Source organism: Micropterus dolomieu, linkage group LG13, assembly GCF_021292245.1.
Source record: "Micropterus dolomieu isolate WLL.071019.BEF.003 ecotype Adirondacks linkage group LG13, ASM2129224v1, whole genome shotgun sequence".
NCBI lineage: Eukaryota > Metazoa > Chordata > Actinopteri > Centrarchiformes > Centrarchidae > Micropterus > Micropterus dolomieu.
The window spans coordinates 22,544,918-22,570,751 of NC_060162.1; the positions used below are offsets into that span (position 1 = coordinate 22,544,918).

General features: G+C 41.7%; 1 protein-coding gene across 4 annotated transcripts in view; it reads left to right on the top strand.

The window, feature by feature from the left end:
• The window catches only part of vav2 (vav 2 guanine nucleotide exchange factor), a 201,936-nt gene that overhangs the window by 42,926 nt on the left and 133,176 nt on the right, over nucleotides 1-25,834 (top strand). For all 4 annotated transcript variants that reach the window (XM_046066304.1, XM_046066306.1, XM_046066305.1 and 1 more), the window contains exon 2: nucleotides 12,080-12,196. In XM_046066304.1, the coding sequence (XP_045922260.1) occupies nucleotides 12,080-12,196 (117 nt within the window). The remainder of the gene's footprint in view (nucleotides 1-12,079; nucleotides 12,197-25,834) is intronic.

A 25,834-nucleotide genomic window follows, 5' to 3' on the forward strand; every position in this document is an offset into this window, starting at 1 on the left:
AGCCCTAATCCTGGTATATAAAACTGGAAACAATGGTCCAACTTTTTGTCAGGATTTGTGGTGTGGGGAAGGTTGGAGGACCCAAATGCAGGACACAAGGCTGGCAGGTTCAGTTAAAAAGGTTTATTAAACCAAAAGCGAGCACACTTACAGGCAGTGGCTGAGTCCAAAAAGGTGTGGTGAAAAACATGATCCAAAACACAGACAGGCAAGGTTACAGGCAGATATCCAGGGCTGTACAAATAACAAAAAAACCAGAGCGTATACACACGACAATGACCGGACAAAAACTAAACAGAAACACCAGGTATATATACACAGGGACTAACGAGCAGGGCGGGAACAACACAGCTGAGGGACATGAGGCCAGAGAGACTAGCAGGCAGGCAGGCAGATTACTGAGGGGAGGGGGGGGCAAAGCACAAGTTACTCAACACTAAACATCAGAGTAATATAAATAAACTAATACAAGCAGACAGATCACAAATAAACTAACACCAACAAGGACAGAAGCTATGGTTAAACTCAGAGCAGACATGGGCAAAACACAAACCAGGAGTAAACACTTAAGACAAGAACTAAAGGTACAGGACTAAGAACTAAGATACAAGACAAAACAGATACTAAGTAACTTAAAGATTTGGATGAATAATAATAATAAAGGCTACACAGAGACTAGAGCAGAATGAACAAAATCAGATTAATTAATGAAACTGGCAGAGAACATAAATAGACAAGCAGACAGAACTCAAGCATGATGGTAAAGAAACTAATACATGAGACTGGAACAGAACTGAAATCACAGTAAAGGTAGCAAGCAACCTAAAACGAAGTCTAAACTAACAGCACAGAAAAAGGGATTCTAACTAATAAGACAGGGTGGCTAAGGGAGACAAGATAACAGAACAACACAGATCACGAAGACTGGATACAAGACCACAGACTATATAACAGATACCTAACTGATAAATGAATAAACTCAGAACTAAACGGAACAGATGACAGGACTAACATTCAGATACAAAACCAAATCCTCAGAATCAAAACCCAAAAACACAGCACTCAGGACAGGATCTTGACACTTTTACAGTAACATTTGTTTGAGGTGTTATATGATTATAACAAACGTCTGCCAGCCAATCGGAAACTAGTATTTTCCTAGGTGTTTTTATGAAAGATATCAATTTACATTGACTACAACAGAACCATTAGGATGTCTGTTGACATATGTACAAATCTGCAACTGTCACCGATATTTAAGTGCTCTGTGCAAACAGGATATTATCAGAATGTGCAGAGTGTGCTAACATGAGTTGTTGACTATTCCCAGTGTGTTTGTCGTGCAGGCAGCTTCACATGAAATCCAACTGTACAGCACATTTACAGATGTATTGATGTGGTTTCATATTGCATTCACCCTGGTTGAGTGCCCACTGGAAAGCTCTCCACTGTCATGTTCACCTCTCCATGGATGTAAACTGCATCTCACAGTATTCACCCGTCCAATCATTTAATCTCTGAATTGGCTGATTGCTGTATTGTGTATCGGAGCAAAGCTGTGTGATGATTGAATGATTGTTTATCCAAGCTGTGGGTATAATGATTAAAGCAGGCTGAGCTCGGCCCCAGAGCCAGTTGGGTAATTAACAGGCTGTTCTCCATGTTAATGGCATTAGTCACCTTGGAGATAATCGCAGCCATCAAGAGCACAGAGCTGCAGCCCCATGCGTACCTGATAGCCTCCTTAAACAAAAGACTGACAAACATCCAGCACTAACAATGCTTTCAGCTTCTGGCCTTTAGGCTTTCTACTGTGATAATTTAAGGACATTTCAAAAAGTACTTTCTTGCATACTGAATGTACAAGTGGAGTAAGATATCATCAGATCCTACTGGTAGCAATTAGAGCTGCATCTAAAGCTTCTTTGTTATTATCATGTAACCTGTTGATTCTTTAATTGACCATTTGTTTGGCCTATAAAATGTCAGAAAATGGCATTGCATAACACAATTTTTCCAATTTTGTCCAACAACCAACAGTCTAAAACCCCAAAATACTCATAATAGAATCATAATAGAAGATTAAGAAAAGCTGCTTTCTTACTTTCTACCTCTGCCCAGTGTACTCACAAGGCTTTTAGTGAAGACACATTGCGTGGATTAACAATACTGAGGGAGAATCCATATTTTGCCATATAGAGAAACATGGAAGAATGTCTGTTTAAGATAAGTAAGCCTCAACATCATCATTTGGTTTGGAGCCACAGAAGTTAAAGTCTTGTTGTGTAAGCCATGTGAGATTCATTGAAAGTGTTATAGCTGAGGCATGAGAACTAAGAGACAGCTACAGTTTAAAAGTACCCGACTGTACCCCCTCCCTTCAGGCCTCCCATGAAAGCCACTCCCCAAAAAACACCTGTTCATGTGCAGAGAATGCACGGGCAGATTTCACGCAGGTAGACAGGCAGGTAGGCCTTAAGATTTCAATGCCTTGTTAGTTCTTAGGCCACGTGTGTCGGCCCTGAGCTAACACAGCTCCCCCAAAGATGATTTAAACCTGTGAGACTTAATGTGCTGTGAATGTGGCCATGCTCGGTACAGTTAGGATCTTTATCTAAGTAATGTTTAACTTCTCTGTGTATGATTGTGTTGTTTGTTCTGTGTGGAAACAAAGTGAAGAGTAACGTATCTAATGGGGGTTCTAAATCACCACAATAAGCTTTAAGTTGTGAGGGAAACTCGCCGGGGGAAAAGATAGATGCGGTCCTCGTCTGATGTCGTAAATTACCTGGCCATTGATCCATGGGTGTCTGGGATTCTCGGCAGACGTCCTACTCACATTCATCAAGCCTCGAGTCTGCAGCTAAGCCTGAGTGGAAATGCCTCAAACACACACTCCTCTCCCGAGTCTCCGCTGCATGGCCTGTTGCTTGGATACAACACAGATTCGTATTTACATGAAGAGTGGATTGAACCTGGAGGACTAAATTATGCACCAAGATGTTTTGGCATCTTGGCCTGAATTTTTTTAATATTGTCTGACCTGCTACTCAGACCTGGAGTAAAAGGGTTTAAACAACGGTTGCTGTAAGAAGAAAATATATCTGCAGTATGCTCTCCTGTGCCTTGTCTTAAGGCGGACCAGACTTGAGCTACAGCAACAATCTAGGAATGAAACACAGGACAGCCATGAGGGCATCCAGGCAGATGATAGTGATATTTATTATATGCTGAAAACTAGATGCCTCTGTTTGACAGTGCAAATGGAGATGGAGCCGGTCATGCAAAGGTGAAGCCTCTCTTGCACAAAACAAAAACACCACAAACAAAAGTAGAAATCTTGCGTGGAAAGACGCTTTATAAATTATTACTGGTCCACAGAGAAAGGAGAGAAAAAGAAAAACATATTAAGGGTCAGAGGAAATAGAAAAATCAGGTCAGGTAGAATTAAGATGATAATAGTGAAAGCGTCTTTTTTTTTTTTTAGCTTTTGTCTCTCGCCTTGATCTCACCCTCTGAAGCTCAGCTGGATACACAAATCCTTCCCATGACCACATTTACACGAATGATGCGTTCAGTGGTGAAGTTGTCAGTGCACAGCAGTTTTGATGACATAGGCCTGAAAGGAGAAAGCACTTAAACAACTTTTTTTTTACGATTGCTAACCTTAACCAAGTGGCTATTGTTGCAACCATGACAACGAAGGTCTCCTAACTTTAACAAGGTATTTATGAAAACCCAAAGCTAGCAAATTCTAATTCTTTGTTGCCTATTTTGAGGACTAGTTGGGTCTTTGAGGTGCTCCCAAATGAATGAAAACCATACTTTCGCCCAGTATTGATATGATATATTGTTATATGGTGAGATATTCAGAATGGCCTGTCAAAGTCCCCTGCATGCAGGATAGGAGGTCAGACTAAATCAGTAATTTCTACCTTTCATTCAGAAACATTTTCCAAATTCTGGAGAAATCTGACTTAGTAATTGCTTAACAAACAAGACCAAGAGTCTACGCCCACACTAGTAACTCTGTGAGGCTGTACGTTGGTGGTGCTTTGAGCTTAATTCTCATCTGCTGCTGAAATGCTCACATGGACTATGCTAACATGCTGATTTTAGCAGGTACATAGTTTACCAGGTTAAAATAAGGTAGTGCTGAGGCTAATGGGAATGTGATTAGTTTGCAGGATCCCCAAAGTAATTACAATTCATCTTATGGGAGAAATAAATGGGTGTAGGGTGGCAACTAATGATTGTTTTCCTCATTGATTAATGACTTAAATGATGAATTGGTTATCAATATTGTTGCTTAAATAAATTGAATGTGAAGACATTTCAGTCGAGATATTTCAGTCAAGGAATCACCAAAGTCATCAGGATTCATCCTCTGGGGACCATGATATTCTTTGCCAATCGATCCAATACCTGTAGGGATATTTCATTGTGGACCAAAGTGGACATTGCCATCCATATAGCCATCCATTTGAACTCGCTCAAAACGGAATGAAACAAGAGACATAAGCTGTAAATATATTAAACTACCTAGCACTCCTGGCTAGTCCCAACCACAAGCACCCCCACAAGTTGAAAAACTATCCCCTTCTCCTCTTGATCTCCATTATCCATGAGAGCCGATTGTTTTTTTTGCTAGCTGTGGTTGTTTCCTCCTCAGTAGAGAGAGGAAAGAGAAGTACCTTGAAGACATATCGCTTCTCTTTCTTTTCACTATTGCGTTTCACTCTCCCCGACACAAAAGCCTTTCTCTCCCAGGAAGGAGTCTCCTTTTTAGTTAGCTTCAGGTTCACTGCTTCTCTATTCTCACGAATGACCTAATATGTGTCCATGTGGCGGGCATGTTACCCATGGCATGTTAGAGTAGTTCAGCTAATGCTTTCTCCCTCATGCTGTGTGCCTCTTATCTTGGGCATGCCCTACATGCAATTAGAGTATATGCTTGTGTCTTTATGAGTAGCCAGTGGAAAGGTGAAGGTGGACTTGATTTAATTATGTAGTCATGCTCTACAATCGCGGTGACTTTCTCCCTCCAGAGTCTAGGCTCTGAGCTGAATTATCTTCTTTTGTAATGGAGATTAACCTCACTAAAAACCGTACTTAGCCTATTTAACTTCCATATTTCAACACGAACCGCATGGGCCACACTAACTAAGCAGTTCTGCCTTGTCTGCCGAGGATTGTACGCTATTTAAAACTGTGGTCAATCCATGCCTGCTTACAGGCTTTCAGAGGTAATAGGATAAGATTAACACATTTGCATACTATTGCAATGCATTATTCATGCACTGCACTCTTCTCTAATTTGCAGGAGCACGGCCTTGCTCCTCACCGACTTTAACATCTGGATGACCTGGAAGTGGGGCAGATGAGCCCAAGCTCTCATTAATCCCCTCTGGGTGTCACCCGGCACATGCCACCTAAACATTTTCTAACCAGAGGGTCGCTCATGGGCCTACACTTCCAAATTATAATTGTTTCAGTTTTTTAGTTTAAGCTTTTAAACTCCTAGTTATATTCAACACAGCAACTCGTTCTAAATTGCTTACAATCTTTTCTTTGTCCAAACATTGCAAGCTAGTTGCTCTGGAAAGTCAGAGGAACCATTTGTTGGTTTAAACTATTCATCAAAGCAGATATTGGTTTCAAATAACAGAATTCAAAGATCACGAAGGAGGAAGTCTGCTCTTGAAAAATATCTGGTTTGAATTAGTTTGCATGTTTAAAATGGAAAAGATACAGACAGGAATTGACTGTTTTATCCATCAAATTTGTGATTGGTTAAACCTGTTGCTTACTTGCTTGCAAAGATTATAACTTGACTCTTCATCAGTATTCACATAATGTGTACATGTACCCTGACAAAGACAACAAGGAATATATTATCATCCCTATTAGCTAAGCTTTATCTCTGTCAGTCCACCATTTTAACACCCACCTGGACTATTTCTGACCATTAGACTGTTGAGTTGACTTCGGACATTCAATGTAAGATTTTCAGACTGAATTAGATATTACCAGGCTAGTATAACGGACATTTGCTGCACTTTAGAGGCAAGCATTTGGATGAGGTTTATTTGGAAAGGTTGAGTACTGATCACTGCCAGGCGTAAATCTCTCCTTACCAGAAAGTAATCAACACCATGGCTGTGGGATCATTAACCAGACCTGAAGTTTATGAGATCCATCATCACCGCTATCTGGCATTTGTGTGTACATGTGCACGCGCGTGTGTGTACGTGTACTTCTGTGTAGGAATATGTGTGTATAGTGTCGGAAACAGCTCAGCCAGCCTTTTCTTGTGCCCACGTGAGTTTGTTGTTGCTGCTTTCTCACCTGCTGAGGGCTCCCTTCCTGTTGTTCACTGCCCTAGACACAACATGAGGAGATTGTGTGTGTGTGTGTGTGTGTGTGTGTGTGTGAGACAGAGAGAGAGTGAATGAGTATTAGGCTGGCTCACAGTTCCCAGACAGGCATCAGTCTCTTTCATTGACTCCAATTCTCTGACTGGCTGTCTGCGTATCTGATCATCTGTCTGACTCACCCCAGTCTGGTTATAAATCCTCCACTCCCCTCCTCTCCTCTCCTCTCCTCCCCTCCCCACAGTTACGAAGTGCAAGACCTTAATGTTTTCCTCTCATTGTTTTATATTCCCCAAATTATCATTTTTATTGAATCCTTTCTAGCACCTACAAGGAGGAAAGGTAGATAGAAAGCAACGTTTTCCAAGCAAAGAATGTTTACTCTCTCAGGAATCCTGTGCAGTAGACTGCTCTTCACTGATTTGGTCTGCTGGAGCTGAAGAGGCCTTCCTTATTATGAGCCTGGAATTATGCAGGAAATGGACCTTTTCTATGGACCAAAAAATCTCAAATGGTCTTTGGTTATGAAGAACAAAGTCAGATTGATGTACACTTGTATCTGTTAATTATTTTCTCTTCTTCAAAAAGCACCGGTAAGGGTGGCATTATGTTTCTCCTGGAACTGAGAGAATGGCTCTGGAATTGACAAAAAATATGCCCTTTTATTTTGAGGATTGCATGTGTTTTATTAAAATAAAAATAACACCTTATTTCCTTTGATAATGAAAGTACTATTCCTTTTTTGGATAAGATGAGCCTGAGCCAAGTACAAGATGTGTATCTGCATTTTATCTGCAAACCCTTAGGACTTGTGATTGTGCATGGACTCACTGTTTTGTTTTGTTTGACCAGCTTTGTGGATTTCTTTGTTTGTCCTGTGATTTATCTAGTGGTCGCAGGGTTAGACATACCAGGAATGCGTCAGGAATCAGTGATGCAGCTAATTGAGTTTTGTCCACCTGGATAAGGATAAAAAATACATCTTTGTGCTTTTCTTTGCTTCTGAACCTGCTGCTTTCTTTATGTTTATGCTGTGTGCTTTTTAAATTTTTTATATTTTTTAATTTGCATCATGTCCATGAATCAATAGCAGATATTTGATCCAGCAACATGTTCTGATCCTTGCCATTTTGCAACCCAGCTCCTCTAGTTTCTCAGCCTTACCTGCAGCTTCCTCCTCTTTTGCAGTTTCTCCCCCATGGGTTTTTACTTGGCTTTCCCCTCCTTAATCCCCCACTTCCCTGACACCAAAGAGCTTCAGTTTTGGCAAAACAACCTGCCTTTCCCTCTCCCTCCTCCTCCTCCTCTCCATCCCGGATCATCCATATTCCCGCACTTTTCCTCCATGCCATTTCTTCAGTTTGCTGTTGTTCAGGTATTATGAGGAAGCTCTAATTTGTATCTCCTCAGATATGAGCGTGTAGGAGTGTGTGCAGATAAGGGCCACCCTCCCACAGGATCAATGCATTATTCTCTGTGTGATGTAGCGTAGTGATATGGTAGAAGGGCTTGTCAGGGATGTGACGGGTCTTTGTTACCTGACTCTTTCCTCTTTGCTGTTCTTCTCCCTCCTGCATCCTTCCCTCTCTGCACTCTCTCCTCTCCCCCCCTTCCTGACAACAAGTCTGTCTCTTTTAAGAGTTGTTTGCTCTTGACTGAGAAGTGAAAATCAGAGCTGTCGCTCCAACGGAGCACACAAGCCACCGTGTAAAAAGTCTACTGCCGTACTACAGCTGAGATCACCTATAGGCAGTGTCTCCATCTTTTTCTCTTTATCTCTCTCATATCTCCCTCCCTTTTCCTAATTCACTTTCTGTCTCCTCCCAACCTTCTCTTTTCCTCTTTCCACACCCTAAATGGATCTTTTATAGTTTGTAAAAAGAGTTAGTACTCATTTACTGTGAAGTTTGGATGTGAGTAATGCTGCACTTGCTGTTGGGACTGAAAGCCCTGAGAAGCACAATTTTAGTAGCCAGTCAATGCTTTAAGTGAATCTGAGTAGTGGGCTTGACACAATTGTGTCATCAAATGGCAAGCGCTGGAAGCAATTTCTAAACATTTGTACATGTTTTTTTTGTCTTTATACAAAGCATTTGGCATGTATTTCCACCTCTGTTCTGCAAATGTTTGTTGCATCGCACAGGTGAAGAAAAAAAGATTGTTTTGCAGCCTTGAAGGAGTCTTAGGCGACAGGTGCGCAAACAGTGAACCAATAATGTATTTGCCAAAAGGGAACACAGACACCTGCACACTGTCGTCATTCGCAATCAACTTTTATTGCAATGTTTTAGTCGTAAAACCATATGTGGGAGTTGGCTTCTTTCTTGTTGCTTGAAACAGCAATCACCCCCGGTAACGGGATCAGCTGTGCATGTTTATAGGTGATAGATATTTATTAGTCTTTTCGGAAATTCATAGTGTGTCATACAGCAAACATCAGACCAACAACCAGACAGCCGCTTTACCAACACAAACATCACCCGAGTGCTATACAAGTTATACTAAAGGCTCATGCAGACTACACGACTTTCAGCGTCGGCCGATGGCAGTGCCGTCTTGAAGTCGTTGTGGCGTTCACACTACGTGACTGATCGGTGACAGGGGGTCACACACTACACGAGCTGACAGCAGCTGTGTCACCCGGCGCAGGTTTCCAAACCACATTTTGTCAAAACACACGGGAAATGTGAAACGGGAAATGAGTGATCCTGCACGCGAAGCAGCTGTTGTTTGTTATTATAAAGATGGTGATTATAAAGACAAGGAATATGGGTAAAGGATGGATTAGCACACGCAGGTAGCAGGGATTGTCTGAGCTACAGAGAGAGCTGGAGGGGAGTAAAAAGGTGCAGCTCCCCGACACCCAGTTAACTCATGACTGTGAGGTTACAACTCACGGCCCAAAAAGAGAACAACAAACGCACGTGTGGACATTTTCAGCTGAGGCCTGCGGCTTACTTTGGCTAGCCTTCAACTCAACAATCAATCATGATTTCAGTTAACGTTAAAGTTGTTGTTACTGTTACCTTGTCTGTGGTCCGCTGGCAGAATAACGGTGCTTTCTGATAAGTTGCCGTCATGTTGTTGCCGAGGCAACATAAGTTTCATTTTACGGTGGACGGACGGTAACTGAGAATGTGTTGCGTTTTCTTTAGCTTGAAGTAATCCCATACTTTGGGCACTTTCTTCTTTGTCCCTCGCTATTTTCTCTCTCTTCCTCCACTCTGCAAACAGCTCTCACGTCGTGTTCACAGCATAAGCGTGATGTGCGACAGTAATAAATGTACTTGTGAAACACTGTTCTGTATAGTTATATGGATTAAACAAAGCATTTTATTAAGCGATTTAATTGATGAATCATTTCGATTTAACTGATGAATCGTTTCAGTCTTAATGTTCACGTATATATGTGGATACAAATTACATTCTAATTCCATCAGCATTGTTGACTTTTTGGTATAGTTTATGTGTCTGAGAGTGTTGTGTATGTAAGATGTACAGGAACATCTGTGCCTAGCCTTGACTGCATTGCAGACCGCAGTGAGGTAATTCTAAAGGGATTGTGCTAAGGGCAGCCTCAGCCTAAGGAGGTGACAGCAGCCTGTTTATTCCCAGGTGCGCTCCCACTTTCCACTCCACAAGAAATGGTGTGGTTTTTTTTCATCAGGATCATAGCAATTCTTCCTACCCCTACCCTGGCTCGCTTATCACCAAACATACATTAGAATGTCAGACACATCTTCCCCCTCCTGATCCATATCTGCAGAGTCTCTCCCTCGTCTCCAAACCACTCCAGCAAATGTTACTGTTTTATATCTGGGCTGGGAAAATACAATTTTTTTTCCCCCACTGCATGTGAGGATTTGCAGACTCGATAACCTTAGCTGCTGAACTGCAAATGTCACTTCGGCTAGCCAACCAATCGCGTTTCTTTTCACTGGCCAGTGCGGCTCTGTTATGGGGTTCACACCCATGACACTGGGACTGAGCAGATGTGCACACATGAATGAGAATGAGTCAGCAGGGCTCTCAGGTGTGGCCAGGAGAGGCCGACTGAAATGCCACAAAATACCAGAAAACCATATCAGATGAAATTGTGCTTTTTATCAGAAAAATTACTGAAGTGGTGACAATGAGATGAGTTTTGCAGTGCTTTTCCAAAGCCTGAAAACCAATTAGTTCTGCAGGCTGATGCAGATGTGGTCTTACATGGTCAGTTTTAGCAACAGGAAACACTATGGCTCATCAACCTGTAGTAAGGATTAAATGAGGACATTGTGCTCTTTTCAATACCTTTTGGTGAGTGGATGTTCTGCAGCATATTATTGTACCTGAAAACCAACTGATGCTGTTGTAACACTAACTAAATGTGACCTGTGACTTGCAAGGCTGCTGGTTGCTGTGCTCATTTTTTTTTTCCAACAGCCAACACAAGGATGATTGTCAAAGCTTTTAGTAGAATGGGCAATCAAGCATTTTGTTCCACATAGGCTTTTTCACACAAATGTCATTCTGTGTACATTCTGCTTCCATGGTCACCGGTTTATATTGCTCACACGGAGAGAAATGAAAGGGCATATCTGAGCAGCATCTTGGTTTACATGGCAAGGAATGTGTTCTTCACACATACTAATTTGGGACATGGGAGGCAGTTATTCTTATCATTAATACTCCTGTGCAGTTATTGGCCTGTTCTCCAGCCGTCAAGTTTTATCTGTGTGATGGCATATTTTAGGGACTTGGACCGTCAGTGTTTTGTGACCATAGAGTTTTTATAATGCGGTTTATAATGAGTATCCTTGCTGCTGCAGGGTCCCTATGAACTCCACTATTTCCTTTAAAGACAGTCTCAAGTTGTCATATATGCTTTATTGCCATAAATGTGTAGTAGCCATTGTTTTCAAAAAGCCGATAACAATCTGCAATAATAAGCTAATATTGGCCAATATATTGGCGTGACCATTTTAACAGTCAGGCTTTAGTTCATACGTTCTCTCTACTAGATCTGGTTAAAACACTGCAGATAAGATAAATTTGTTTTAACCTTTGTAGATTGCAACTATTATGAATTTCTCACACAGAATAGTAAATACAGAATTAAAAATCCCACTCATCTGCTGCTGCAAAGAGGTTAAAAGAGACTAAAGAATCATCTTGTATTATAGTATAAAATACAAAACCAGCGTTACTCATTAAAAGCCTTCTGAATGCCACAGCTTCAGTATTTTTCTCACATTTCCATGGAACACGTGGTTGAAGTTTGTCTGGTTTGTGACCTGTGACCTCTCAGTGTGAGGTGTAAGGGCAGCTCGTCCGAGAATACCGCGTCCGTGCTCTGATGTTAGGAGACAGGCTCATCTGTGGCTGTCCTTATCTGGATCAGAGAGGCAGCATCAGGAGCAGCAATCAGCCTGCTCATTTCTGCTGCATACACTGTCAGAGAGGATGGAATGGAGAGCCTGCCAATCATCCACCCGGAAATTAAATATTTACAAAATTGCTGTTGCATTGATAGGGGATATTAAACAGACTGGTGGAACATGTTTCTGGGGGCAGAGATTCTGCTTGTTTAATCGTGCTGTTACGAAACTGGTATGGATCCGACATGTGGTTGTTCACTGTCTGGAATTGTGTGTATGCAAGATTCAGTTTGAGCGTGCATTGATGTGTTTTTGTCTTCCCTCTTTCCCTTTATTTTTTTGTAGTTCCTGTGTTTGAAGAACATCCGGACGTTTCTCAAGGTGTGCCATGACAAGTTTGGCCTGCGCAACAGTGAGCTGTTTGACCCTTTTGACCTCTTTGACGTCAGGGATTTTGGCAAGGTGAGTTAAAGCATTAGACATACGAATGAATGCCCTACTTTCCAGCCTCCGAAACGGTCTGCACTTGAGCTGACACTGTGATGAGCTCAAAAATGGTGTTGCCCATAGGCTATATTCTAACTACAGTGGGCGCTTAGAGACATGATGCTGCTTGCATTACTGATAATATCGCTTACAGCAGGAGCTACGTCCTTCTGTTGTCAGATGAAAACCTAAGGTGTGTTTTATGGTGTTTTTAGATGGGCCGATATACTGGTTACTATAGTTTTATAGTCTTTTTTTGTCCGTGAAGTATATGGTTGTCAAATAAAACATACCATTTTCTTAATTTTACACAATATATGACGTTTTGAGCTAACATCACGCGTGTATGTGTGGTGGAACAGTTCAGGCATATGTGAGTGCAAAGTTATTTGAGCATCTACAGTATAGCACAGCCTGCCCATGTGATTTGCTTGGGTTTTTAAGCTAGTTCAAAGTCAGATCTGTCAGTTACATTAACTGCAATATGGAGCAAAGAGCCCAGATGAGCTTTTGGTGTAACACTTCAGGGTCAGCAATCTCATCTCATGTCACTGAGCAACTAGAGTTAAACTTGACTCTGCTTTCTAACAGTCTGCTGTTAGAATACAGTGTGGATGTGTGTGTATGTTGGCTGTATGAGCAGTAAAGGTGAGTGACTCACTCGCACGTCATATTAGCTCCATGGAGAGTTTTTTTATGGGATATTCAAGTAGATTTTTGTTTTTATTAAATTGGTAGTCATAAGGCTACTGGCCACAAGGTCTTTTTTTTTTCTTCATCTTGGGGAGGTTAGGGGCATGGAGTATGAGTGGGCATTTTTGGAGCAGTGCTGCTCTTATTCATTGAAAAGTGGTTCAGCATCTGATTGGGATGCCTCGTGGATGCCTTCCTTTGGAGATGGTCTGGGCATGTTTCCTAGTTGACTGTGACCAAGGGGGTAAGCCACAGTTGGAATAGTGAAGCCGATCAAAGCCTGGAAGGTTTCATGTAGGCCCAAAAATGACGTCAAAACCCTGCGACATCCTGTGACACATGAAAGATGTAACCGTAATGCTTAGATTATAAACTCTATGTGAATCTAAAAAAACTATTCAGCCATCAGTGACGCTGCGTTGGTGTTCGGCAGGCGAACCTTGTAGGTGGGCTGATAAAAAAATCATGATCCAAGTCACAAAAAAAACACTGAGATAAACTTTTTGTTGGCGCACTATGCGGCTACCAGAATTACAGTGTTTCTGCTCTTGCTTTATGTCATTAAACCACCGCTATGCTGCGCGATCATGCACAGTAGACGCTGGTGCCAACAGGAAGTAGCGCCCTAGTAGTATTGTATTGGTCCTAAACTGGCTTCACTGCTCTCCATTCAAATCTGCGGGGTGGCTGTGTGTAATATACTGTCTTTGACTTTGACCCAGGAAACTGAGGAAGGATTGCATAACCCACCTGGCCTGGGAATGTCTCAGGATTCCCCAGTGAGGAGCCGGTGGTTATGGCTGTAGATAAGCACAATTAGGTGCTTCGCTCAGCCTGCTGCCTCTATGACCCAGACCCTGATAACTGATAGAAAATGGATGTATAGATGGATGGAATTAGTTTGGTTTAGTTTAAAGTTTGTGGTTGTACATGTCAGAAAGGAAATTAAATTAGGTAGTGTAAACGAACATATGAACTTATTGGTATAGAAAACTGGAAAAGGGGGTCACCGGGTTATGACATATTTTCTTTTCATGTGAGTGAACATGGGGACGGGGCTAGGCAAATTGACTGTTAAAAGAAGCAGCAGGGACAGTATGAAGTCATTCAATTGATGACGATAGCTGATGCTATTGTGTCAGGACTGGTGAAGTGGGAATGTTAATACTGTAGGTCTTCCGCTAATTGAAGGAACATGTAGGATTTATACTCCAGCGGAAGGAATTACTCTGTAGAGGTGAGATCTGAATAAACTGTATTACATCCTCGCTCTGATTGATTACAAAGAGGATGCATATGCGGAGAGTCATCTGCCCGTTTATCTAACATATATCCAATTCAACACATCCACTCTCCCTGCTTTGGAATGAGAAGAGGAGGCCAAACAAAGACGGAGATGGAAAAGATGAGAGAAGAAAAAGGAGACAAGGACTCATTTGGCAGTTTGCAGATAAACCACAAGACGATGTCTGAGAGTCAATGAGCTCGTACTGAATGGTATTAAAATCCAACAGCAGTCAGAATCAATCACATTGGCCCTCCATATGTCAATTTGGAAATTGCTTTTGTATGGTCTCAGCGGTGGCGGGCTTGTCTCACCATTGATTTTCCATTAAGGCCAAACATCACATTATAATATATTGAATTGAGTAGATCCCTACTAATGTGGCATACATTTAAATAGGGAGAATACCTCATAAACGGAAGAGAAAAGGGGAATGTTTTATTCCTGCATTCCTCCTTTTTTCCAGTTCATCACTGGTGTGTGCTTTTTCCTCTTTTGTTATCTGGACAAAAATGTTTCTTTGTGTGCTCATCCGATAGCAAACAAAGGAAATTCTAACTCGTATAAATAATAGTATGGTATCATTCTTGTCTTCATTCCATATCATTCTTTTATCCTTTGTTTTCACCTACACAAAAAATGGAAATGCTTGCCAAAGGGATTTAGACGTTTTGGAGTGAAACAGCTTTGGGGCTTGTGCAAATTTTGATGAAAGGATGCACCCAGCCTGAGAACCCTCATAGTAGATGCCACTTGTATGATCCATCCCTCCAAAGGCACATCAGCTGACAGTTTTCGCTTGAGTGCATCCGAAGGTTCTCTCCTCTTGCATTGCAATGGGAATACCAAATCTTCTGGAGAAAATGTTGCCACAGCAATGGTTTAAACAATTTAGAAATGAAACAACACAGCAATTATTCACCATGTGCACATGTCCAGTTTGCCCCCATTATTGGGCGAAGTGTGAACACCACAAGATATGGTCTCGCAGCCAATTTTCTTCAAATGCTTTACCTCTTTGAGGAAGAGGACAAAGAAAGAGGAAAAAAAGGAGAAGGAGGAGAGATTTCTTAGTGAAAGACTACGTGGATGTCCCTGGTGGCACTCCTTTTTGAAAACAAATGGGGTGTTTGCAAAAATAGAGCCTAAACCGTTAATTTTTAATCTCGTCTTTTGCAGTGGAATTCAAAAAGTGGACTTTGGGGAGAGGGGCCGGGAAAGAGGGAGGGTTTTGATAGCAGCTGCCTCTATACACATTAATCAGCCCCTAACCACAGTGGCTGTGAGGGGCCCCAGAGTTCATCCCCCATGGCCTCTGATCGCCATCTCTGCCTCTAATGATGCCGTCTCCCGGGTCACATGCAGATGGAGACAGGGGCCAACTGGGCCCAATGCTGAAAAAGTAATTGCCCCTTCAAAACCTTCCCCTGCCCTTTCCAGTGGGGCTAGTATTAAAACAGACGGAGCACATACCCTGCTTGATATCCTCTACTGACTTTTATTTCCACTGCATACCTCATTTCAACGAGGAATACCATACCCCACACACAACATGAGCTAGGGGAGGGGGACCGTAGTTGTATGGTTTCACGCACATATCGCCACACTTCTCGACTATGCACCCTAACCCATCCCCCATCAGAATTTCATTATGACATCATTAAACCAATGAAATACAGCTTATTACAGTAGACCCCAGAGGACGCTTTTATTTAAACACCTCCCTCCATCCGAACCCAGCCGCCTCGTTTCCTTTCTCACAACCTATTTTAATTAGCCACCAAAGGAACATTGCTGTCATTTAAATGAACATGGCAATCAGTTTATTTGGCTGTTGCCATGATTAGCATAATTAGCCTGCACCTGTTAACCATCTATCAACAGTTTGGTAATGTTCCGTGTGTGACTGGAGAGAAGGAAGGAAGCTTTCTGACAGATTTGCCGTCTTCATTAAAGGGGAGAGCGTCATTTATTTGAAATGCAGACAGTGTTGCGTGCATCAGTTTCTATCTCATCTAAACAGCCTTGGCCCCGCGAATGACTGTCTTGTGAAGTGTCGGAGCCATCCAAGTGATGCTCATTGACTCGATAGTACAGTGTCAAGGTGAATGGATTTTATTTGTGCGCTGCATTTGAATGGAAATTGGTCCCTCAGTGTGAGGTTGTTGTTTATCTGAAACAGCTCTCACTTGGCAGGTGGTTCAGGTGACAGAGGGCAGATTTTCTAGCAAACCCGCGATGAAGACTTGTATGCATTTGTGAACTCTTCCACTTTACCGCTAAGTTTTCCTCCTTGGAACGGAGAAATTGTAGTGTCAGTCTTTGCTTTTGCTTCCATAAGTGAGTGACTGCATGTTCTTGGGATGAAATCAGATATTATTTTTTTGTTTTGTAATCTATTTCAGAAATTTGGTCTGCACCACAGTCTATAATTGGTTTACTTAATATCGAATACACCAAACACACCTTGAAACAGATGGAGATGCTATGTGAAAGAAACACCAATCCCCTGATTTAATTTGCACCAACTGCTCCCTTTTCTGCTGCTTTTCTTTCCAGCTCACTTCCCCCATCCATCTCTTCCCTTTTCTCACTGTCCTCCTCTCTCAACTCATTCATCTCACACCCACTCTCAGTGCAAGTATGTTGTGATAACACTAAGCCAGCGGCAGGCGAGCCACCATTGTGTCAGGACGGCGTGATTGCCATTGGTCGGCAGTGTTTGATTACCCTCTCTGCTGCTCTGAATCCCGTGCACACTGAACTCCTGCTCCTTTCATTTCCTTCCTGTGCTCTGTGGCTAAAAATAGCTAGTTGCTTAGCATCCACGCCCAGTACTACTAACATCTGGAACGTGCCTCAGCCACCGTTGGCCCGCCTGCCTGAATGCTATTTACTGAAGTAGGTTTTAACCTCAGTCCTCCCTCAGCCTGGCTCTGTGCTCATTTGTTCTAACATTTTCAAAAAAGCAAAGTACACTAAACCTTTGAACCTTGGCTGTCTTTACTTGGTTTTTAATGTATTTTCAGGGTTATGGCTCAGTCACCACATGCCTTACTAAGGCTTTCCATATATTATGGGCACGTGAGTGACTAAATGAAAATGATCTAGGACAAATTTTTAACATTCAGCACTAAGGCATTCTGTGCTTTAAAAATGGATTTGTGTCTAACCGTGTGTTTCTCTTCTCTCTCTTTCTAATATGTTTTGAGTTTTTGATTGCAATTTACTAAATTAGGAAGTGTAATGTTGCCTTGGAGTCATTGAGCTAGCTGCGGGCTACACCTGAGGCCTGTTTTGTTGGCGTAACTTTATCAGTTTGGCTGATAAGATACCAACTCATTCCCACTGTAGAAAAAGTGTCATTGAGATTATTTTAAGTAGGGCTGGGCGATATGACCAGAAATGGCTATAATTATATAATAATTATCACGATAAATGTCAGATTATTTCTTTCAAGTTAAAAGGCAGATTTTTGCTCCTGAGTGTAAACTGAAGAAACCAGATGGTTAAACTGTTGTTTATGAACATGACTCTTGAAACTCTTGCCAAACAGTGGATCATTTCACCAATCTGAGGTAGAACAATCAAAACTTTAATGTTAAAATAATTTGTCAACAAATATAATAAAAAATCATTTAAAATCATTTATCAGTACTTTCTTGTCAACAAAATAAATGTCTTAATAGAAAAATTAAGTGCTGATTCATTATTCAAATTAATTATTAAACATTTTTGATGTTTCTATCAAGGAAAATTATATCGCAATAATTATTGTTTTGTATTGTATCGTTTTATCACCCAGCCCTATTTGTGAGGCAAGATCTAAAGTTTTTTATGAATTCATGGACATTCATTCTCGAAGGACATTGGAGAAAGGTGTTTTTCTGTTTGACAAGACAAATTATAGAAGGCTACAGAACAATGTCCATGCACTGGAGGGACACATGCATTGCATGATGGTATTGGTATTGATTCGCACTGTGCTTTGTGAAAAAGAGTAGCTGGAGAAAAGGTAGTGCTTCATGCCTGTCTGACTCAGGCTGGAGAGACTTCAGTGAGGGTCAAGTGGCCAGGGTCACTCAGGTCAGAGCGTCCCCTTCCATTAGTGACATCCTCAGCAGCATTCCTTTACTGTCACGGCCCAAGGGGATTTTATAAGCCATTATTCTCTATCTTACCTTTCACTTCTGGAGGAGGTAGGGTTGGGCTGTTGGACGGCATGACTTCGAGCAATCATCGTGATTGTAACCCCCCCCCCCCGCCAGCAAGAAAAATAAAACTTAAAGACACAGAACTCTATATTTTTCTACCCGCGATCCGTTATCACAGCAAAAGGTGAGCCGCTTGCTAATGACACAGCCTATCGAACAACCAAAACCAACATCTGCACCCTGTGTTTTCAATGCTGCTTTACTTGGTCTGTGCTTGTAAAATATCCACCGCGACTTGTAACGTCATAGGCTAACATGTTTTTAACCGAGTGAAGTAAGAGATGACCACTACACCCCCCACTGCGCACATATGCGCGTTTTTGGTACTTTCACTTTATAGTTGAGTCTAAATAAAGCCAGAGTAAAACCAGCCTTCACTAACATTAAAAGAAATTGTGACACTGTTGTGAAATATAATTAACATTAATGTTATACAATAACATTAACTTTCAGGGAAAAGGAGTAGAGGGGTTTTATGACACACACCTGCACAAATCAAATTCCAGAGCACTTCATTTGACATCTACAGTTTATTTCCTATTTATTTTTCAGAGATTTTTTATACGTCACAGTCTATGACTTGTTCATAACTATGATGCATTGTTGATTAAACTACCCCACAGTATACAAAGTAACAAAGTCAAGTTAAAAAAGTCACACTGACCAGCTACAACATCAAAATGCTGCTTATATATAATGCATTGATATTGTAATAAATACATTTAACTTTCAATAGAGTGTTCTTACATTGTGGTGTTGTTACATTTACTTCATAAAGGATCTGAATACCTCCTCCACTACAATACCACATCCCTTGATCCAAGATTACACCCAGTGCTCCCCAAAGAGAGAATTTATCACCCTAACCTTCTCTGAAAACACATCCTCCTGCCTCAGCAGACTGTTTTGTGGCTGCCTCTTCCATCCCTGTGTCCCCTGACTTCACGCCCTGTCCATCAGGAATCCCCAAACTGCAAGTTTTTACATAAAGCTTCCAAGACATAATCAATAATTCATTCCAAATGCCACAGAGCTGATGATAATTCTCCTGACATGAATTATAAATGTGAACTTCCTCCCCCCCTTCCTGTGTTTAGACCCCCTTCCATCTCTCCCGTCCATGCTCCACTCCCACGACCTCATTATTCCTGCAGCTCGTTACTGTGATACCGGCAGAAACAGGTGGTTGCTGAGCGGTTGCCTGTTGTCCAGGATACAGCCCGGGTTGGTGCTTGGCTCAGGGTTGCTGACTGCTGGATGTGATGGATCGAGGATGGCATCTACTCTCTTATTCTGGTTTGCGTGACAGATGAGCAAAATTGTGAGGTCCAGATGACCCAAAATATGTCATTTGGATGGAATCTCATTGCCATCTGGATCCCCTCCAGCTGTTCCTTGCCCACCTGCTCTATAGTTTTTGGTTGTAGTGTTTTTTGTTACACATTATTGTCCCATTCTATGGTACATTACAGTCAAAAAGGAGGAAACAAATGCACATGTTTTCTGGTAATTATGAATTCTGTTGACCATAAATGTCAATTAGCTTCTCTTAATTATGAAAAGACATAATGGCAAGATCTGTATCATATAATCATGAGTCTTAATTATGAAATCAGTGCGTTGTAATGTCCGTATCTCAAATGATAATGAGTGTTAACCGTGTTTACCTTTATCATAATTACAAAGTAGGGGGCTCATAATTACAAGATTATTATATAGTTTTCTTGCTATATGATTTCCCATATAAATAATGTCTCTTTTGCTCTTGATGGTATTGATGTGCTTCTGTAACATTCTTCGCTGTACTAAAACAATTCTACTGTTGTAATGGAAAAAGCAGTACCTTCCAAAATCATCGGAGACAGTTTATTCACAATAAGCACTCTGTCTTTATTTCCTTTCCCCCCTCCGATTTATTTTTGTCGTTTTCCCTTTTGACAGCATCTCACACAACTGTGTCATTTAAATCTACCAGAAGAGAGAGAATAAAAGCGATAAATCAATAGCTGCGTAAAGATCTTTTCTTGAACTTTAAAGCCCGGTGCAGTCTGGATCCTATTGAGGAAAACATTGCCCTCTGTTGTTTTGTGTTGCAGTGAAATGTGCTGCTAGACAAACTGATAGACTGAGAAAATGTGGTTTGGCCCAAGCGCAGTTGAAGTTTTTTAGCTCACTGTTACGCAATGCCGAGTACCCAGAAGGCTGCTGAGGTGCGATCACAACCCTCTCTTGCTTTTTTGGATTGTTTCAGTGGTCACTGGAGGGCGTGTCCCTGTTGTTAGGGAGGTGTCTTTGGAGCGCTGCAGGACTAAAGCGGGGAGGGATAAAGAGGAAGAGCCCCCACAGAGCAGGAGTCTCTGAATGCCTTACAGCCGCTGTGAGCTCTCATTATTTCTCTTCCCCTGATTCCTCCCTCCGAGGCCCCACAGGCAAGGCCATGATGGACAGGTACATTCTCTGAGGAATCACTGGCATGAAAAAAGAAGAAAATCACCAAAAAGGGCGTCCGTCCTCAAACATTTTTTCATTGCACGGGTATTACACTCATATGGAGCTGAAAGGAAAATAACCTTGTGTCTCATAAATCATACTTTTTGTGCACAACCTCCAATGTGCATTTCAATACACTTTGGATTCCGCAATAATACCCTATTTGCCCTCAAATCGAAGATAATAATCCAAACCTTCCTTTTGTTATGCTCTCAGCGGTGGCTCAGCACCTTGCAGAAGATATTATTTTTGGAGACATTTGGCACACAGAGCACAGAATGCCAAGGTAGCTTTGCTGGATCATCAGAGTAAGCTGCTTTTCAAAAACCCACAATTAAATCATGAGGGTTACCAAATGGTGCAGTGTGTCGCGTAAAAAGAATGCGCCGTGTTTATTTACAAGGGGGTTTCGCTGGCAAAGCATTCGAAAAAACAGACAGACTGCTCTCATCAAATTAGCTATTGTCTTTGTGTTTTAGGTTATTAGTTGTTTGTTGCTGTGCATTGCCACTGTTGGTATTAAGTGGGAAAAGCAGACAGATTTGTAGTATTAGACAGCACAGATCGGAAGCAATGCTCTGCCAGTTAGCTGCACCCTACAAGTGTTAATGGACCATGTGTTCACTGACAGCCAGTCATTAGGGATTGGCTTGGATCCTAAGAGAGCCAAATTAGAAATCTCAGCTGTGTGAACATGAGCTTAATGTTTCAATTTGAATATTTTGGGAGATTAGACGGAGCATTGTCTCAAGTTTATGTCCTAACTGCGTACTAGAAACAAATTACGACAACATGAGGGGTTCTTAAAGATCACTCTCACTCTCCCCCCCCCAGGTGTGATGTTTATGGACATTATTGTATCACAATGCAACACGTGAATGATGGATTTGCTTGTCTCTGCAGACAGAAAGTAAGGACAAACTGTGATTGGTGTTTCGCTTCAGCAACAGTTTTGGGAAACTGTTAGATTGTAGAAAACATAACTAATGTTTTACTATGTCTTCAAGTAGAGCTGGGTGGTAAGCTTTAAACAGAAGAATGAATGGCTATCTGTTATAGTCTGTTTTGTTGACCCATCCACCCTCCTCCCTCTGTGGACTTTGTTGCTCTACAATAATGTCACCATTACTCCTTTGTCCTAAGCAGATAGTAATTACTGCAGCCACTAGAGCTTTGTCACTTGAACATAACCATATGTTGCTTTGGGACACATGCTGAAATGACTGATGCTCTCATTCTTCTGTTAGTGCCAGGCTCAAACTACAAGAGAATAAGGCATCCTGGCATTAAAATTGTCTAAACAACATATTAAAGTTGCAGGGGAGAAACAGCTTATTAAGTGGAACAGATGAAATAGAGCTATGCGTTTAATTTTCTTCCTGCTGTAAAAGTGATCCGAAATAAACAAGATAGAAAAATGTGAGTCAGGACTGTTCCAAAGTTGCTGTTTGATAGATGCCAACAGCATCACTTCATGTGACTACAAAACAATGAGGTACATTGATTTCTGGTATACTATTTGCCACAATTGTCTCCCGACATTAGCACGGATTGTATACTTCCGTCAGATGCCAACTTTGCTGGAGTGTCCTTGAGCAGTAAACTGAAACCAGGGATTCTGTATTGAGGCTAACACTGACCTCCGACCTCTGGGGACAAAAGTGTAAATGTGCCCCTCCGCGAGTATCAAAACAGAAACGAAATGAGACCCACAACACATGTCCTCTACAGGATTTAAACTGCAGATGAGCAAAACAAGAGCTCACATAAGCTGAAAAATACATTGTGTTATTATGACAAAACATCAACATAAATAAGACCCCGAATAAGCTTTTTTCCATATCCGCCCGAAAGTTCAATCGGGCACATAAACGCAGGATTATAACATGTTCTGACCAAAAATTACTGTGGCAGATATGTGTGACTGTATAAGTGGAAATAACCACTTTACTCAATTGGAACATCGACAGCACTGTCTATGGCAGCCATTAAATTTGTCATTGCTTTTTATACGGTCCAGTTCATCAGAGTGCTAGATGACACACACTGGCACAGGCAGAGATGGACACTCACACATTCACATACACACACATACTGAAGCCCAGGGCCATAAAGTCTCTGTTGGAGCCAGTGCTCTATGATTCCCTCCTATCAAAGGGCTGTAAAATGGAAATTAGACTGAATGGATGACATGGTCTCTCATTATCCGCTGCATGGATTATAGAAAGTTGTAGCAACATATTTGGCTCTGATGGCAATAGACTCCATTAATCCACCCTCTTCATCCTGCTGTACCACCTTTCACTGCCAGATGCTTCATCTTATGGTCAAGATCTTCCCCACTGCTTCATCATACCATCTCTTGCTCCCACCAGATTTATTCTCTTTTCTTTCTAACCTCTGATCCCCTTTGGTTACAATTATTGTGTCTTTACCCGTGGCTGTGGCTTGGTTGGCACATAGTAATTTGATATGGCTGATATAAAGGTAGCAGCCAGGTTCCTTATTGTGCAGTGCTGGGGAGCTTGCCAGGTGTTATAAACACCCCCCTGCAGTGGCCACTAAAACTGATGCCCTCCTCCATGCTTCTATTCATTTATTTCCCTGCAGGTGCCTCATAGCAGGTAGTAATGATGCACAGCCTTATGTGGCCAACAGGGTGGACTGCCTGATGTGTAGGTAAAAGCAAGACTTTCCCCACTTAAGGGAATACTACCCATATTTTGAGCATGTGTAACGTTAGCACAGGAAATATAATAGTATGACTTGTAAGCTTGGTGTTGAGACACACTATCCAAATCCCAAAATGTAGTAAAGTAGTAAGTGGGGAAAAAAAGAAATGGAAGAAAATGGAAAATGGAGGTGCTTAGGTTTTGATTAATATGCTTTATTAACTATTACTTACATTATAACATTTGACCAACTTTTAAGAAAAACTAGATAGACTATGTTTAAGTTAGACAAGAGGCTGTGTGATATTGGAGTTTAAAGGCCAACACTGATGTTTATAGTTGAGAAGTAATCAGTTCCGTATAAAAACTTGATGACTGTAACATTAGGCCTACAAATACAATCAAATTTTACAGCCAATGTCATTGTAAAAAATACTTAAAATAAAAATTAAGGTGGTGTGTGGAGTTTTCTTGTAAACGAACAAATACTGGTTTACATTCAGTGTTTCTCACCAAAGGGTATCACATGTAACTTGAGGTTGAACAACCATGTTTAGTGCATTTCCTTTCTCATAAAACATTTGCAAAGCCAATTTGTTTATTTTCATAGATAGAGCTAGAGCTGGAGGTTCTTCAGTATGTCTCACAGAAAGCACTTTTATGGTTATGAAGGAAAGGTTAATTTCTGGGAAAAATATGATGTCCTGATGTGCTCCGGCTGCTCTGCCTCAACTCTGTGATTTATAAAGTTTCCTAATGAACAAATAGCTTTACTTGTTGCTAACACTACAGTAACCGCTAACAGCTGCTAACAGTAGCTGCTGTTATCAAACAGTCAACCTAAGCAATAGGACAGCCAGCTGCATGGCTAACTGAGTAGCTAGCAGCAGCTGCTGTTAGCAGTAGTTAGCGGCTAAAGTAACTGATAACAGACAAACTCGGTAAATCACCAAAAGTGGAGGCAGAGGGAAAATCAGAGAAGATTTTCTCCATCAACTCTGATCCAGTTTCACCAAAACCAGTGAATAAGTTATTAAAGTTGTGTTTTGTTCAGTAATCAATGAGGCCTAGTCTCACATAGCAGGCCTTGATGCAGCAAGTCCCTGGCCAATCAGAAGCATTTAGGCTTTCAGGAAGGGGTAGTAGCCTCTCATCCTGCTGTTAGACGTTGTTAGACACAGCTGCCTCTGAAGTCTGGGACATTGCCCTGTGCTGCAAAGTATCGGAGGTGGGTCTTTGAGAAGATGAGTGTTGCAAAGAAAGAAACACTATTGCGCCTGCTGTGGCAGCATCTTTCAGGGCGCGCTGTGCTGATTGCGATGCAGCATCACCGCATCAGCGTAATAGCGCAACTGCAGTTGAAAAGGACAGAAATCCACAAAATGCAACTCTTGCTAGGAAACAGTGTTTAACATGAAGACACCTGTCAGAGTTTTGTCAGGAGCTGGAGGCGGGACCAAATTGTCATTCTCAATGCAGGAAAAACCCTGCTCTTTGTCAAATGCTGTACCTGTACCTGACTGCAGACTGACACTTCAAGACGTGTTGCAAGAAGAGATGGGTGTATTCAGGAGGCAAAGAGCGATCATTTCTGACATCTTTTCCAACCTCTGAGTCAGTCTCCTGAACATAATACTTGCTGGGCTTTGTGTGTATCTGTGTGTATTGAGTGTGTGTGCGCATGCCTTGCCCCCACGCTGTGCTCCGTCTGCCTCAGCTGCAATTACCAGAAGAGAAGAGTGCCCGTAGCTACCTGCTCATCATCCTAGAGCCAGAGCCCAGCCCTGGACAAAGCACATATAGCAGCTCCTGCCAGAGACTGCATTATGGAGATTAGGGTGAAAGATTGACAAAGAGGTAGAGGGAGACGCGCTCGGTGAGAGCAGCGAGGCTTCGGGGAAGAGAAATTAGTTTGCTTGTGGATGATCCCTCAAGGCTCAAGGAGAAGGAGAGAGAAAGCCAGAGAAATTAGGAGAGGGAATAAAAGGGAAAGATAGAGGAAGACAGACAGAGTGAGCGACAGAAACAGACTAATCTTGCTTAGTCAGATATTCGTCTTGTCAAGCTGACAGTGGTCTGGAGCAGTACTGAAACAATTAGAAAAACGAATCAACAACAATTCTAACAATCAATTAATTGCTTTTATTAAGCAAAAAAGCCAAACATGCCCTGGTTTCCGCTTCTCAGATGAGAGGATTTACTGCTTTTTTCTGTTTTCATTGTAAATTGAATACATTTTAAATCCGGAGATGCCGCGTGT